General features: G+C 42.4%; 1 protein-coding gene across 2 annotated transcripts in view; it reads left to right on the top strand.

Moving 5' to 3' along the window:
* The window catches only part of LOC311533116 (lethal(3)malignant brain tumor-like protein 4), an 80,905-nt gene that overhangs the window by 30,324 nt on the left and 32,774 nt on the right, over positions 1 to 17,807 (top strand). For both annotated transcript variants that reach the window (XM_084652254.1, XM_084652253.1), the window contains 7 exons: positions 888 to 976; positions 3,751 to 3,855; positions 6,257 to 6,392; positions 6,872 to 6,963; positions 8,135 to 8,286; positions 10,294 to 10,370; positions 11,700 to 11,785. In XM_084652254.1, the coding sequence (XP_084508380.1) occupies positions 888 to 976; positions 3,751 to 3,855; positions 6,257 to 6,392; positions 6,872 to 6,963; positions 8,135 to 8,286; positions 10,294 to 10,370; positions 11,700 to 11,785 (737 nt within the window). The remainder of the gene's footprint in view (positions 1 to 887; positions 977 to 3,750; positions 3,856 to 6,256; positions 6,393 to 6,871; positions 6,964 to 8,134; positions 8,287 to 10,293; positions 10,371 to 11,699; positions 11,786 to 17,807) is intronic.

The following is a 17,807-nucleotide window of genomic DNA, read 5'->3' as shown; positions in this document are numbered from 1 at the left end:
CAATAGGAGTCTTTTCCCATTGATTTCAATGAGCTTTGGATCACATCTATATGCAGCAAATTCTGAATAGAAGATGTAATGTAAATAAATAGGGAATTGTTTACAGACTTTGCAGGTGATGGGTTTAGAGATTTATTATATACTCGAAGGGAGATATTTATAGATAATTTGGGGTAATTTTTAATACATTTTAAATGGGTAACTTTTTCTTCTTTGTTAGTGTGGTTCTGCTTGCCTGAATCCAGACACCTGCTTTGTGATCGTATTCACTATCCATGTACTAATGTTTCCTAAACAAAAGTTTGTTTGGTTTTTCATTTGATTCATTGTGGGTTTATTTTCAGCTGCTGTTGTATGCCTTTCCTGTGCTGTTTTTAGTTTGAGCCCCACCCCTTATTCATGCTCTGAGATATTGGGTGGAGAAATTTTTTTCCTCCTTCTGAAGTTCCCGTTCTAGGACTGTCCAAGTTTTGCAGCACCAGCATTCCAGTGGCAACTTGCCAGCAGCCTGTGTGCCATAACTAATTGGCATATAATTTAACATATTTTTTTCTAATGAAAAATAGATACAGTCAAAATATTGCCTGAGGGTTGTATTTTCCTCAAGGTGGGTAGCTTCTGAGTGTAGTTCACCAGCAATTAAAAGTGATGGGGATAGCAGTCACCAGCTGTGTTTGGCTCCCTGACTGAGCTTTGAGCTCCTCCGAGGCTCTTTTTACCTAATCTTTAAGCATTCAAGGAGGGCTGGGCTGGCATCTGGATCTGCTCCAGATGGTAATCATGGCCGTTCAGTGAGTGGGAAGGAATGGGAGGAGATGGCTGCTTTCCATTCAGCATTCTCTCCTCCATGAGATAAATGTTATCTCTTTTTGTTTTTGATTATTCAGTTGTTCCTGGAAAGAAGACGGTATGGAACTGGGTTTCTTACTTGGAAGAGGAACGGATGCCAGCTGCTCCCCTCAAATTGTTCAAAGAGGTTGGTAGCCCCTTGGATGCTTTCTCTGCTTCGATAATTCTAATTCAGCGTCACCTCATAATTAACCCTTTGGTGCCAGAGTTGGAGACTTCCCTGACACCACTAGTTGCAAGTAGTGCTTGGGTTGCTATAAGCAGGTAGCATAAAAAATGTTGACTTCTAGCACCGTAAGTGGTATAAAAAAACCCCGCTATGCATCTTCTATGGAGGCTGTGTGTTCTGGTGGTTAGAGGGAGGGGACTTGTTAGGACTCCTGTGTTCTATTTCCAGCTGTCCTGCTGATTTTTGCTGCATTGCAATAATAATATTTTGCACTTAAAGCACTCTTCATTTGTAGATCTCTCAGTCCTTTGCAAAAGGGAGCAAGCATTGTTATCCCCACTTTCACTTTACAGATGGGAAAACTGAGATACAGAGAGGTGTTACGTAGCTTTCCCAAGGACACGCAGCGAGTCAAGAATAGAGCCCCACAGCTGCAGATTGAACAAGTCATGCAACCTCCCCTGCCTCATTTTCCCTACCTGTAAAATGAATAAAGCTGGTCAGCAGTTTTTTGACTCAACATTTTTTTATTTAAAAATGCCATTTAATCATAACAAACTTTTTGTGGGAAAGAGTTGGTTTCAACAAATTTACAGTTCAAAAACATTTGTAGGGATAAAAGGTTTTGAAGTTGTAGAAGTGTTCCATTTTGACACTTAATAAATACAAAATTGCAGATTTTTGGTTCAGACAGACATATTTTAAAAGTTAGTTAATTCAATTTGAATAAATAAATAAAAAGCAGTCAAAATCAGAATGAAATGTTTTGCTTGACCCGAACAAAAAATACTTTTGGATTTTTGGTTTGTGAAAATTTTCGAGAATTTTGACTTTTTGTCCCAATTCAGGACAGGGAAAATTTTTGAAACCTCAAAAAATTTTGTGGGACAGGAAAACTGTTTCCCACACTAAAAACAAATATAATAATGTACCTTACCTCATGGAAGGGCTGTGAGGCTCAATTAGTTAATCCTTGTAAAACAATCTGAGATTCTCTGAAAAGTAGTATAAAGAGGCAAAATATTATTACTGAAGTTAATTCAGGGGACGAAGAGTTAATTCTCTAGATTTCAGATATGATTGGCTAATATTTGATTTGTTTTAAATCTCTTATTTTTCTTTTAAGGCAACAGTGCGTCTAGGTGACATTTACACACCCTTTGTAGTCCTTGCACTTAATCTTGGCCACAAATAACGTTGTAGTCTGCTTCAGTTATGAGTAAATCAGCTATTAGCAGATCACTCAGTCGCAGTGGAGAGGCGCAGTTTAGTATCTTTTTATATGTCCTACTCATGACTGGTGGTTGTGTGATGCTGATTCTAGCCTTACTAATTAAAACACTGTTAAAATTAATTGGATGCTTGAATCTTGGACAGTTATAGATTATTTTATTAAGAGGCAGTCATTACAAGTGAGGGTAGAAGTAGCATCCAGTTGCTGTGTCTAAATCAGAGTACAGAGAAGTTGGATATGGTGAAACTTTATCTATAGGCCCCGACCCCGTAGGGTGCTGATCTCCCACAAATGCCACCAACTTTGTTGGCAGTAGAGGGTACTCAGCAACTTGTAGGACCGAGACCACCATAAAGTGAAAGGAAAATCTTTTAAGGTTTCACTGTATTGCAGTAAGCTGTTTGCAGTTCCAGTTATAGAGAACCTATTCTTTAGGCTTATCTATAATTGAAAGTTAATTCGGATTGAGGTTGGATGTGAATTTGGAGTGTAAAAACTATTCCTGAATAACAGCATGTGTGGACACTTTTCTTCAAAGTGGATTAACCCAAACCAGAACAAAACACTCTTATTCCAGAATAGGAACACTCACATATGGGGTATGTCTGCACTACCCGCCGCATTGGCGGGCAGTGATCGATCCAGCGGGGATCGATTTATCGCGTCTAGTCTAGACACGATAAATCGACCCCCGAGTGCTCTCCCGTTGACTCCTGTATTCCACCGCTGAGAGAGGCACAGGCGGAGTCGATGGGGGAGCGGCAGCAGCACTGCAGTGAAGACACCACGGTAAGTCGATCTAAGTACATCGACTTCAGCTACATTATTCACGTAGCTGAAGTTGCGTAACTTAGATGGATCCCCCCTCTGGTATAGACCAGGCGATGGAGTTATTCCAGAGCAGCTAGTCCTGAATAACTCCACATGTAGACAAGCCCTAAAGAATGAATGTGCTCTGTTGGGATAATGACTGTAGTACGGACCCAATCCTGACACAGGCAAAAGTCCCCAATGGTTTTCCCTATGGCAGGCCTTCTGGATTGGGGCTCTATAAAAGGGGTCCTTTATGTAAAAATTAAACTTGCCTTGGGACATTTTAAAAGATTTGCTTGTACCTGTAGTTAATTAAAACAGACTTCCAAGTTAGTTCTTAAAAAAATCAGATACTTTGACAGTGAGGGTTTAGAATGTCATCTGCAGATATATTAGTGACACGTGATGATGCTATTTTTGATCCATGTAACTGTGCTTGACCATTGTACATCACCTCTCATTTTAAAAGGGATACAGAACAGGAAACAACTGAGGGCACCTGCATCCAGTCATGGGAAACCATTCAAAATTATGCAAGGGTAACACTGAAGTGATTTCTAGTGATGATAGTTTTTGCTAAACTGAAAACTAGAAGTCTTTAGTGTTTCTGGTGACTATTCTGAAATAGGTTGTGTCTGTAAAAGTGAAATACAATTTTTTCCCTCCAACATTAATTTCCCCACAGTATCAATCCTTCCCACAAACTAGGAATGGATTTAAAGTTGGAATGAAGTTGGAGGGACTGGATCCTGGACACCCATCTTTATTTTGTGTCCTCACCATTGTTGAGGTAATTGTTCTTCCTGGATTTGATTTCCTTTTAATTAGAAAACAACATCAGAAGTCTAAGGAGGAGTAATCTTTTAGATTGTTTTAAAAAAATAAAATAAGCCAAGTAATGTAAGGGCTGGGAGAAGTTTGAGCTGAAAGCTAAAGGAACGTACTTGAGGATCTAAATTTGGGACCAGATCCTTCAGTTGTTATGTTTCAGAGTAACAGCCGTGTTAGTCTGTATTCGCAAAAAGAAAAGGAGTACCTGTGGCACCTTAGAGACTAACCAATTTATTTGAGCATGAGCTTTCATGAGCTACAGCTCACTTCATCGGATGCATACTGTGGAAACTGCAGAAGACATTATATACACACAGAGACCATGAAACAATACCTCCTCCCACCCCACTGTCCTGCTGGTAATAGTTTATCTAAACTGATCATCAAGTTGGGCCATTTCCAACACAAATCCAGGTTTTCTCACCCTCCACCCCCACACACACAAACTCACTCTCCTGCTGGTAATAGCCCATCCAAAGTGACCACTCTCTTCACAATGTGTATGATAATCAAGGTGGGCCATTTCCTGCATAAAACCTGGATTTATGCAGGAAATGGCCCACCTTGATTATCATACACATTGTGAAGAGAGTGGTCACTTTGGATGGGCTATTATCAGCAGGAGAGTGAGTTTGTGTGGGGGGGGGGGGCGGAGGGTGAGAAAACCTGGATTTGTGCTGGAAATGGCCCAACTTGATGATCACTTTAGATAAGCTATTACCAGCAGGACAGTGGGGTGGGAGGAGGTATTGTTTCATGGTCTCTGTGTGTATATAATGTCTTCTGCAGTTTCCACAGTATGCATCCGATGAAGTGAGCTGTAGCTCATGAAAGCTCATGCTCAAATAAATTGGTTAGTCTCTAAGGTGCCACAGGTACTCTTTTTCTTTTTTCAGTTGTTATGTAATTCTAACTCACATGTGCACCTGTAAGGGGGCACACCCTCACCTTAATTGAGGGGAACCTAATGAGCTTCTCTGGACTCAGCCAGCACTAACCGGACTATAGGCCTGGTTTGACAAGGGTAATTGGACATGGGTGAGGCTTCATTTCGTGAGAAACAGGATTAGGGAGGTAAGTGGATCAGCAGGCTGGAAACAGAATGTCTGTGCTAGTTAAAATAAGGGGGAACAACCAGGGAACCATTTACAATGGACACAATAACAATGGATAAAATAAGCCAACACAGACACACCTACAAGGCTTGCTCTGCCTGGCAGGGGAGGAAGCTGAAAAGGGGAAAGCCTGTCACAGCAAGGGGTGGCAGTTATGGAGAAGACTGCTATGCCTCAGAGACAACTGACTGCAGGAATAGATCAATGAAGAGGATGATGTGGAGCCTGCCACTCCTGAAGCTGAGTCGGGTTACCGAAAGGGGAGGGCCTAAAGATGGCCCCTAGCCCTGATCAAGGATACTAAAGCCAGCAGATAAGCAGACTGACAAAAGGGTGATGGAGAAACTGCCTAAGAGATTGAATACCCTTTTATTTATTTATTTTTTACTTTAATTCTCCTGGTCCCCAGGGAGGGAGAGGGAAAGATCCCCTTTTCCTTTGTTTGTTTGAAGAAACTCTTGTATACCACAAGCAGGGAGAGAACTCTGTGAGAGCCAGAGAAGAGCTGTAGCCCCAGATTGTGGTGCAAGGGGGCTTCCCCCAGCACAGTGCCCCAGTCAATCCAGGTGGATTGAAATGGGCAAGGATTTCAAAACCGGGCCTTAAGGCTTTGTAAAACATATACGAATAGAAATGTTTTCATAGTGTCTTTTTAAATCATTGAAAAACTGGGTTGGGTTGGACCCTCTGCAGTTCCCCTGTAGTATGTGCAACCCAAAACATTGCAATGTAGGGCTACAGTATGAGAACAAGAAAATGAAACTGACAAGTCTTATTTTACATTGTCCAAACTGAGGGCAAGTCTACGGTACAGCAGTACATCGGCACAACAGCACTGATGTAGCTGTGCCAATGGGAGAGCTCTCTGCCGTTGGCATAGTTACTCCACCTTGATGAGAAGTGGAAGGTGTGTCGGCGGGAGAATGTCTCACACCGACATAGCGCCGGTTTGGGCAGTGCGAAACTTGCATCGCTTCAGGGGGGCAGTGCTTTTTCACACCTCTGAGTGATATAAGTTAGATCGACTTAAATGGTAGCGTAGACCAGCCCTGAGTGTAATGGAAAAAGTAAGCAAACAGCATAAATGGAAAAAGTAAAACTGAATTTTGAAAAGTAAATTAGTTTTTTAAAGATCCTTTCAGTTTTACAAACCCAAAGGGAAGAGAGTTAATGACTTTAAAAAATAGTATTTTTATGTCACTTGTCAATGTCCCTTTAAGATAATGCAATCTCTTGTGCTTGTAGGTGCAAGGATACAGGATGCGGTTACATTTTGATGGTTATTCTGAGTACTATGACTTCTGGGTTAATGCTGACTCCCCAGATATCCACCCTGTTGGCTGGTGTGAAAAGACAGGTCACAAGCTGCTCTCTCCGAAAGGTACATGGAGAAATAAACCTGTACAAGAAGCAACACATTTTGCTGTGAACTGGCTGCCCTTAGTGTCCATGTTTTGTTCCATGTCAAACCCACTTTGAATGATTTGAAGTGGGAAGACAATTGCCAGAAGAGCAAACCAATTTCTTACTGATATTCCCAGTGCTTGGCATCGTTAGTGAAAGTAATTCGCAATTCTTTATTAAGTGAGCATGCAAATCAGTGAATGTCTTTGTTCACAACTTATGCTTTCTTTCTTGCGTTCCATTTCCTAGAAACATTTGAAGTTTCAGATTAATGATTAGACAGTGCAGTAAAAGAGGGAATAATAATGTGTTAACTGAAATGCATAACCCTTGAAGATTGTACATGGGCAGGTATCATGCAAAGTTCAAATCCTTCTCTAGGTTATTTCCATTTTTGAAAAACCAATCTGAATATGGCAGGAACAATGTAAAACAATCTCTGATCTCTTTTTCTAGGTTACAAGGAAGGGGAATTTAATTGGGTTTTGTATTTGAAGAATTGCAAAGCTCAAGCAGCCCCAAAAAACCTTTTCAAGACCCTCAACACAGTAAGTGGTGGCATCGGGTATAATGCTGATACGACTGATATTAAGTAACCACTGCCTAAAACTTTGGCCAGAATATAAACATGTCCTTTTTATATGCTCAGGACAGAAGCTGTAACGCTGCAGAACTTAGTGGAGTCATATGGGAGCAGTTTCCCACAGCAATTTATTTGTAGGATGGGAAACCAGAGTAATTTTCTTACTTATCCATCCCCAAGGCCCCCCACAACATTCACTAACTTCCCAGGCAAAGATGTACATTTGCTCTCCTCCTTGATCTCTCTTCTGCTGATTTACATTAGCATTAGTTAAATAAATTGTAATACTCTGTTTTTGCTTAGGTCTCAGCTTCTAGATGTTTGTGATACTTCCCTGTACTCTAAGAATCTCACAAGTCCTGTTTATCCAGCACCATACACAAAGGTGTTCATCCCTGTACATATCTCTGTTTGTAATGTTGTTATAGCCTTGCTGGTCCCAGGATATTAGAGGTGGGTGAGGAAATATCTTTTATTGGACCAACTTCTGTTGGTGAGAGAAACAAGCTTTCAAGCTTACCTATATCTCTGTCGTTTTTCTATCTTCACTGCCACTGTTTTTTCCCCATCCTGAGTTAGTCAAGTGGTCTCCTGGTTTCTTTGAACAGCACCATTTCCCATTCAGCCTAATCAAAGTATTCTTACCCTGATATTGCAAAAGGATGGAGGATTTGCTTTATAGGGATTGGGGCCTTAGCATGTAGTTCTGGCTCTGCTTTTTGGACTGACCCACCTGTATACCCTGGAGACTCTCACAAGCCACATCTGACTTCTCCTCCATTAATATGGTAGGGCTTGCAGTGCTAGTATCCATCCTCAATCAGTACTCATCACCAGAAGGGCCCTCTGTACCTCTGTCTCTGAACTGCCTGGCTCTGGTGTAATTGAACATAAGCAGTATTCAGATTGCACCAAGCCATTGTTAGAAATCATGGGCATTGTTGTCAGAACACATGGAAATCTGGGCTTTAACCCTCCTGACAGATGTTCTGACAAGCAAGTAGTTACAGTGTGATATTGTTTTCTACTACTACAGTGTTTTGTTTAAATAACCTGAACCAAATAGGTTTGGAACAGTAATTTAAATGACCTGGCATAGAGCTTGACATACCTTTTCCCTCTATGCTATTTCTTAGCCTGTCACACCATCTGGTTTTCGGGTGGGAATGAAACTAGAGGCAGTGGACAGAAAGAATCCATCTTTGATGTGCGTGGCAAGCATCGCTGATATGTTGGATAACCGGCTGCTAATTCATTTCGACAACTGGGATGAGAGTTATGACTACTGGTAAAGAAAACTATTTCCAAACTGTATCTGCAAATACTGTGATATTTTTCCCCTTGTAACATCTTGCCGTAAAGTGCATGCTCTCTAATATTTAGCTGCTAAGATTTTTAAGTGTGAGTGCTTTGGGGCTCCTGAATCCATTTTCAGGCTTCTAAATAAGTGGCCTCCTCACAGTTTTGAGGTAACTGCACCTGTATTTCTCTCTTCATGGTCCTTCAAGAGCATCCTCTTAAAGGTTTCTGGCTTCCAGCTATCACCTCCCTGGGATGGAGACCCGTGTCTGACTGCCTTCTGTGAATATATTGAAATCAATGGAAGTCTTTCCCTTCAATTCAATGGATTTAGGTCAGGGTCTTACTCTTTTTTGAAAATTATGGCCTATTCTTTTATTGCACTTTTCATCTGAGAATCTCAGGGTGCTTTTTTTAGATGGTGAATATTTAATTTTAATAATTTAAGACCGAAAATATCATGTTGCCTCTATATAAATCCATGGTACACCCACATCTGGAATACTGCATGCAGATGTGGTCACCCCCATCTCAAAAAAAGATATTGGAATTGGAAAAGGTTCAGAAAAGGGCAACAAAAATTATTAGGGGTATGGAACAGCTTCCGTATGAGGAGAGATTAATCAGACTGAGACTTTTCAGCTTGGAAAAGAGACGACTAAGGGGGGATATGATTGAGGTCTATAAAATCTTGACAGGTGTGGAGAGAGTAAATAAGGAAGTGTCATTTACTCCTTCATTTAGTGTCATTTAACCATGAGACCATATTGAATATTTGTAAAGGAAACACTTTTCTTCTCCATTCCGTATATCCCAATGTACACTATAGGTGTGTGCAGTCTTTAGTTTAATTTATAAAAAAAACTTAGCTGTTGATCTATGAAAGCAATACAAAGCATTTAGATTCTCACCCATCAGCTCTGTGTGTGGTGGTTGTTTCTTTATTATTACACTCTTTTCCCAGTTGTTTCTTACTCCAGGAAGGCAAATAGGCACTTGCTTGTTTGTACTGTGCTAATGGGTGACAGGGGATGGATGGATCACTTGATGATTCCCTGTTCTGTTCATTCCCTCTGGGGCACCTGGCATTGGCCACTGTCGGAAGACAGATACTGGGCTAGATGGACCTTTGGTTTGACCCAGTATGGCCGTTCTTATGTTCTGATGTTTTCCTTCCCACAGATAAGTCTCATCCAGAGCTGTGTCCAACACTGCAGTTTTAGTTTGCAGGGCTTTAGAATTGGTTCCATTACTGTCTTAGTCTGCAAGGTTTTACATTTGCTCCACGTTTCATTTTGAGTTTCAGATTTGAAAAAACTTAGAATAAAAATTAAAAAACCTTCAAAACAAAATTTGGCTGAAGCTGCATTGTTTTGCCTGGTTTGGCATGAAACCATCAGTCCCTTCCCCAGAACGCATGGGAAGAAAGGGGCTTTCTCAGAACTTGGGTCGTGTTCTCTCAAAATTTCAAGTACTTGGACCAAGTTTGGGATTTGTAACAAAATCAGAAGCCAGGCAAGTTCCACTTGGCTTCAGGTTCAATTAATGAAATATGTACACAGTTGTAAGCTCAAGTCTTCAAATCATACCCCCGCCCCCCACCGCCATAGCTTTTATTTCTTGCATAGGCTTTTTGTGGTATGTGTTTTTACAGTTTTTGTTTGCTTGTTTTGTGTTTTAGTTTTGAAAATCTGTGCCCAGACTAATTCAGTGGGCTCAGGTTTCAAAGAACAGCGCTTAGAAAATATGTGTTAGCTACACAAACACATACTTTGGCTCTTTAGTATTCACCTGTCTTGCTGGGGCAACTTAAATGTCAGTTCTTGAAAATGTACCTTTTGTGAATTCCAGCAAGGAAGCACTTGTGCTGTACATCATGATCACACACGCTAAAAGCATCTGCTGCCCCAGCAAAGAAACATCAGATGGGATTTGATCTGCTGTGTTTCTTCTCACATTAAAGTTGACTGGAGCCAATTCTTTCCTTTTGATCCAGGTGTGATGCTAGCAGCCCATATATTCGTCCTGTTGGTTACTGCCAAGAAACTGGAACCCCACTGACAACACCACCTGGTATGTTAAAAGCAGGATTGTGTTTCTTGCTTCAGTGAGAAGACCTGCAAGCTCTATCTCCTGCATAATTATAAATTTGCAAGTTATGAGTTCTATTCAATACCCGTTCTTTTATTGGCTGAACAGGGTTATTATTAATGCGCACTTGAAGTGCAACTCTATTTGATTTCTATAGCTCTTTCAAGCCACTGACATAGGGTTTGGTCATTTGGAATTGAATTTAATTTTTTGGGGGGAGGCCTTTTGAGGTAGATGCAGTATTTCCTTGAAGGCGAGCTGGAAAAAAGAGGATCAGTCTCATGCCCTTGAAGATGGGGGTATGGAATTCCTGGAAAAAGGTGGAAAGATTGGACCCCTGTCTGTTTTTTCTGCATTGAAATTGAGATATTACCAAATGGAAAGGATAAAATCTGCAGGGAAATTGTGTTGTTTTCAGGCTTTATCAGGTTTGTTTTTGTTTTTTTGCTTAAAAGAAATCATGTCCACTTGGTGCCAGATTGACAGCCCTGTAGCACGAAGTTCTTTCTTTATTTGCTTAATAGGTGTAGCAGCATTGGTGGGAATGTGAGCTTCTACCACAATGGAAAGCTAGTGTCTGTTCAATTCTTGACTTCTCTGGGAGTCCTCAATTTGCCAGTTGTGTGATTTTGTGATGTGCACGGCTGTCCAATGGGAACACCACTGAGACTCTCAAATTCAGGCTGCTAAGATGGTGATAAAGAGCAGGGATAGAAAAAAGACATACTACAATTTTTTAAAATGTAGTTTGCAGTGTGCTGCGAAGGAGAGCATATCCCACTCTTGTTGAAATACAAGAAATTGGTTTACCATAATCTCAGGAAGTTAATGGGAGAGATGGAGCCTTTCACCTCCAGGCTACTAATTTGCATCCAGCCTATGGATAGGTAGGAAGTGATGGAACGTCTCCACCATCTGACAGCTGTTCAGAAGCCTGCAATGTAGGAAATTAATTTGATGATCTCAGTTCACATCACAAAAACCCATGACTGGATCTGTTTGGCAACTTACTCGAGAGACCAAGAATTGATGGAGCAATAAAGAAATGAACTACCCTAGTTTCTTCAAATCTGGGTTGAGGCTCATTGTCTGTGTTCTGGAAGCTTGCACTGCAACTGCCTGTACTGTACATTTTCTGTGTGAATAAACAGGTGGCTTAATTCTGCAAGGATGTCAATCTGCCATCTGTGAACTGAGCACTCTCAAAAGAATAGCCATGTATTACATAGTTGTTCTCCTGTGGTGGTGGTTTTGTACTTGATTGGGGTTTTTTATAATTTAACTCTTAAGATAGTCCTTCATCTTTTCCAGAATACAAGGATTCCAAAAGCTTCTCATGGGAGAAATATTTGGAAGAAACCAGTTCCCAGGCAGCCCCAGCAAGAGCATTTAAACTGGTTGGTGAAGTTCTTTTGTCTCACTGGATCAGAATATTACTGTAGATTGTACCATCCATGTCAGGCAGGCTTCACAGTGGGACGTTCCCCATCTCCACGCCACTGAGGCACACCGGATCTTTGCTCTGAGGCTGGGTTTAGCAGGAGGGACTCTCCAGAATCCTGTTTCCAAGCCCCAGACATGGCAGACTCCAGGGCTCCCTTTGGAGAGGAGCTTTTGTGTGATTTCTGAAAGATTTTTAACTGAATGTCTGTTTCTTCATTGGCGTTGAGGTTTTTCTCCTCAAAACTGCTAAGCTAAAAAAAAAAAATCTTTTGGCTTTGTGAGGAGGGTATGAAGACCAGCACCTCCCCTAACCCATAGAAATAGCAGATACAGACAGCAATCTCCTGGCACACTCATCAGGCGGCTCCTGGGACCAAGGGGAAGCTCTCAGCCAGTGGGAGAGAGAGGTCCATGCTGAGACTGTCAAGCAGGCCACATGAAAGCTATTCCCACGGCTTGCAAAGGAGGAAACGTTCGCTGGTGTCTCCTGAATATCAGGGGAAGGTGAAGTCCTACAGCAAAAACCCAGAGGAGCAAAGCCCTGTTCCCAGCCAGCCTGTAAGCAAGGTCCATGCTCAGATGGTTGACAAGGCCACAAAGATTCCACCCTCCCCACAAGTTGTTCTGCCTACAGGAGCTCAGCTGTCATGAAAGGTGTCAGTGGCTGCATCCTTTCTGATACCAGTGAGCCAGTCTCCACTGATTCCAGCTCACTCCTCATGCTGTCTGGTCAGTGCTCACTCAGCCTGGAGCCAGCAGCAGATGACACGGTCCCCTTCCATGGGAGATGGACCTACCTCCTCTCCCCTTCCAGTCTCCAGGGGTCCCACAGGAGGGAGTGACTACTAGTAATTTTCCTTCAGGAGACATGCCTACAGACTGTCCTTTCAATCTCCTTGGTAATGCACTCTCCTCCTGCCTCTGCCCCTCCCTCACCTTGTCAAAGGGATTTGGCCCAGGAACTGAAGGACATTGTTCACAATCAGCTCTTAATGGGACAGTGCGAAGTCTAAGCACCTCCAACAAGAGACTCTCCCCTCTAGAGCCTCCTAAGAGGAGAAATCTGTAAAGCTAGGGCTATAAGCAAGATACCCCAGACTTTCAGCTAGCTTTTCAGAATTAAGCTTGAATAGAGGACTAACTTCACGGGTGCTTGTGCTAGAAAATGAAATAGCCAAAAAAAAAAAAAAAAAAACCTGGCAGAGTTGACAAGGAGCTGTGTAATTCTTCCTCACCTGGTTTATGAGGGTCTGGTGAAGGTGGAGTGGGAATTCACTTTCAAGACTTATTTGTACCTAACGATTAAAAGGTCTTCATTACTCTGTCTAAATTTAAGCCTGCTGCAGCGTCCTTAGTAATGGGCATAATCATACCAGCCGAGGGAGTATTCCTGCCAAACACATGGACAAGAGAATAAGATCATCACTCAGACTAAACTTGGATACAGCAGCCTCAGTCCTGAGGTTATTGGCTGAAGTTTTTTATCGTGGAGGTCTGTGCTCAACTGAGTAGTCATTGTGAGTGGGCAAAAAAGTCCTGGAAAAACCACTAAATAAAATCTACTTAAAGCTAGATTTCCCTAGTGGCTTTTTCAGCATTGATGCTTCAGCTGGCTAAATTTGCAGTACATTCAAAACTTCCATAGTTGATTCCCAGAGGTAACTGTGGCTTCACTTGAAATAGTTTATTGGTAAACTTTTTGGGGAGTGTGGAGACAAAGCAGCCACTGCAGCTTTAGACGAGAATAAATCTCTCCCTCTTTCCAGTGAGAGAAACTTCAAACTATCTTATCCCAACAAGTGTTCTCTTTGAAGTCAAAAGAAAAGGAGTACTTGTGGCACCTTAGAGACTAACCAATTTATTTGAGCTGTAGCTCACGAAAGCTTATGCTCTAATAAATTGGTTAGTCTCTAAGGTACCACAAGTACTCTTTTCTTTTTACGGATACAGACTAACACAGCTGCTACTCTGAAACCTTAGAAGTCACTGCTCCTTCAGGTCCTAGCATAGAGATTACACATGAGGAAGAGGCCATTGCTGTTGGAAGACCCTTGGTGGGATTCCAAACCATCCAGTCCCAAAAGCTTCTCTTGTTTTGGGGTTTCTCAAGTCTGAACCACTCCCCCCTTTTATGAGGCTTGCTTCAAGATGGGCCCTCAGAAAATGGATACTTGAGGCAATCAGGGAAGGATGCTCAATAGAAGTCACTCGTCCCAGGGACAAGTTCATGTTTTCCACAAAGTTAATTAAAATAAAACGCTATCTAAAGACCCTTCACAGCATCAGAAGACTAAGGGTGCAATAATCCATCTCCTACATGTTGGAACAATAGAACCAGTTCCAGGGAGAAAGAGAGATTTTGGAAAGGGGGCAAGATTCTTTGTGATTCAAAGAGAAACAATGGCCTGCAACCTCTTTTATATCTCAGTTCTCTCAACAAGTCCATAAGGAGATCAATATTCCAGGTGGAAATACTGAAATCCATCATTATGTCATTGTCTTCCCAAAGTTTTAGAATATGAAAATAATCCTCCTGGAGATACAATTGAGGCGAGTCACCCAGCGATACTTTAGTTTCCTGCTGCAATAGAAGCAGAGTTGTAACTTCTACACAGGAATTCACGAATGCCAATGTCATCCCCCCCTTCAAGTGAAAGGAATATGTGTCTACCCTTGTCCGATGACCTTCTCATCATATTATGCAGGGTCCAGCAGCCATTGCCAAAAGCCTTCAGAAGCATGGCTTTGAGCAAACAAGTGGAAGGGCCAATTACAGTCCTCATAAAACTCTAGCATATAAGTTATTGTCACAGGCATTCTTTATTTCAGAAGAGAGATGGGAAAAGATAGCGTTTGATTTGTCCAACATTAGGACACATCTGCTGAGATTAAAATCTGACTCATCTCCTGGGCTAGTAGGGCTCGCGTGTGGAGACCTGGCACAATTCTTGCTTTGCTTCCAGCCAGCAGTTGCAGCAAATGAGTATATAAAGACCTTGGTCCAGATCCAGGACTGGCATCTCTTGATGAATTCATTTTTTGTGTGTGATTAATTCTGTATTGATTTCCGTAAAGAACCAGACAATGCAAAGTACAAAAAGGTAAATGACCTGCAGCTTGTATATGTTTCAAATACCACATGCTTTATGGGATCTCCAGTAGAATTATGCAGAGTTAGGAGCTTGTTAAGGATGCAAGACCAGACAATACAAAACCAGGCAATACTACATAGACATAACATGTTAGGAGGAGAGTAACAGTAATAAAACAGGAGAAAACATACGTGAATAGGAAGAAGGGGTGGGGAAGGAAAGAAGAGGAGGTAGGAAGAATGGAGGACTGGCTTTCTTCGAGCCATCTGAACATTTTTTATCCAAATATATCTAGAGACATGGTCCAAATTTCTTCAAATTCATGTAATTGCTTTCTAGGTAAATTCATTCTTATATTTAACAGCTACCTCCTGTTGGGTCCGGAGAAGCTGATCCTCAGTATCGGGGTGGCCAACCTACGGCTCCGGAGCCACATGCGGCTCTTCAGAAGTTAATATGCGGCTCCTTGTATAGGCACCGACTCCGGGGCTGGAGCGACAGGCGCCAACTTTCCAATGTGCCGGAGGGTGCTCACTGTTCAACCCCTGGCTTTGCCACAGGCCCTGCCCCCACTCCACCCCTTTGCTCCCCCTCCCCTAAGCCTGCAGTGCCCTTGCTCCTCTTCCTCCCCATCCCGCCCCGGCCTCCTGCATGCCACGAAACAGCTGATTGGGAGGGAAGGGGAGGTGTTGACTGGCGGGGCTGCCGGTGGATGGGAAGCGCTGGGAGCAGTGGGGAGCTGATGGGGGGGTTGCTGACGTATTACCGTGGCTCTTTGGCAATGTACATTGGTAAATTCCCTTCTCAGGCTCAGTTTGGCTACCCCTGCTCAGTTTAGATATCAGATCCCATGTAGTGGGAACACATCTGGACTTCTATATGACTTGAGGGAGAGTGTGGTCCAAGGAGGAGTCATGGAGTATAACCTGTCTCATGCTTTGGGCCATCAGACACTCCTCCATTTACAGCAGATGATTCTTCAGAAATCCAGTGTGTATATAACTGCTAAGAATGCAGAAAACCTTCAGCTCTCCTTAGAGAAGTAACCTTGTTCCTGTCCTGGGCAGAAGCTCTCTTTTCCTCAGGTTCAATGCCAAGAAGGAAAATCAGGGTCAGTCAGCTCAGCAAGATACTCTCAGAACTGAGGGAATGCTGTCTCGATCAGCTCACCTTGTAGTGCATCCCAGGCCAGGTGGGCAGCCTGTTGAGGAATCTGTTTGCATCCAAGTTCAGTGGGAAAACCAAAAGAGGTGTCACAAGAGGAAGAGAGACTCAAAAGTAGAGGCCGTGGTCCTCTTATCTCAGATGTGTGCTGAAAGACCCTCCCTTATGCCTTGCCCCTTCAGCCACTGAAATATAGATGGTAAAGAAGATTGTGATTATAACTACCTTCAGGTCTTGGTTCTCAAACCTGAGTTAGATGTAACTGGAACCTCCTCTCAAAACACACACACACACACACACACTCTCTCTCTCTCCCTCTTTCTTCAACAGAGACTTATCCTGAATCAAAATCCAATGCTACCTAACCCATCAACTAGGAAGGTGAGAAGACATACCTTCAGTCACTTGTTCTAAGAAACTCATAAACACCCTCCTGTTTTGAAGGAAATTCAGTAATTTTGTCTGTGTCCTTTGAGGTTTAGATGTTGGTTACAATGGACACATCAGAGCAAAGTCAGCTAAAACAAAGAACACTCTTCATTTTACAAGATGACTTTACCAGGGGCTCAAGATCAGCAATTTTTGGAAAGACAAGTCAAAGACTGCAGGCATATTGCACACTATAAGAAACCCATGATAATCTCAGTGCAGTCACATAACACACATCGGAGGACCACTGCTCTTATCAGTCCTCTTGCAATGTGCAGATCCCTGCCATGATCTTGATCTGTGGGCTACAAGTCCTAATAAAGCCACCTCTCAGCTTCGTAGCTGGTAGGTCTCTTCCTTTTCTTGCTGAAAGTATCTTACCTCTTCGCCCAAGGGGATTTTGGAGCTTGCTGTCAATGAAAGTGCGGTTACACACTCTATCAAATATGGTACATCAGTGAACTAACCAGCTCCGCATCCCCAAAGTTACTGAAGTCTGCCTCGCATAATAGGAAGTGCTATGTTGCCCTTCTGGCTGAATCCAAACATCCTAAGGGACTAGAAATGCATATTAGATGTGAATAAAATAAATACAGCAAAGGTATTCAAAGCCTCAGGTACAACTCCTCTTGTGACTATGCAGTCTGTGAAAAGAGCAGCGGTTTTTGTCGGTGGAGAGATCACACACATCATAGAATCATAGAATATCAGGGTTAGAACGGACCCCAGAAGGTCATCTAGTCCAACCCCCTGCTCAAAGCAGGACCAATTCCCAGTTAAATCATCCCAGCCAGGGCTTTGTCAAGCCTGACCTTAAAAACCTCTAAGGAAGGAGATTCTACCACCTCCCTAGGTAACGCATTCCAGTGTTTCACCACCCTCTTAGTGAAAAAGTTTTTCATCTTCTGAGGAGGTCTGTCATTCTCAAACAGTTTATCAGATAATGTAGAGTCAACATTCTCACCCCCGCTGGTGCAGTGTTTGGTAGAAGGATGTTACAGGACAGGATGCCCCTGGAGCCCTTAAGTTCCTTTTCAATTCTACATGTGTAAGCTGAATCCTTCCTCCCACCATAGGGCTGATTTACTGTTTTCTACATTCTACTGTGAAGGCTTTCTGACATGGAGGGGACAGAGAAAGGGAAAATTCTCTCACCTATGAATTTTCATTTGAGGACCCTCCATGTCAGTCAGTCTGATCCTCCCTCAGAGGATTGTATTTTGCCCAGGGTTTTTATGCTCAAATAAATTGGTTAGTCTCTAAGGTGCCACAAGTACTCCTTTTCCTTTTT

The sequence above is a fragment of the Lepidochelys olivacea genome, assembly GCF_965140295.1.
Source record: "Lepidochelys olivacea isolate rLepOli2 genome assembly, chromosome: 19".
NCBI classification, from domain to species: domain Eukaryota; kingdom Metazoa; phylum Chordata; order Testudines; family Cheloniidae; genus Lepidochelys; species Lepidochelys olivacea.
The sequence above is the reverse complement of the archived record's forward strand: the minus strand, read 5'-3'. Positions and strand labels throughout refer to the sequence as shown.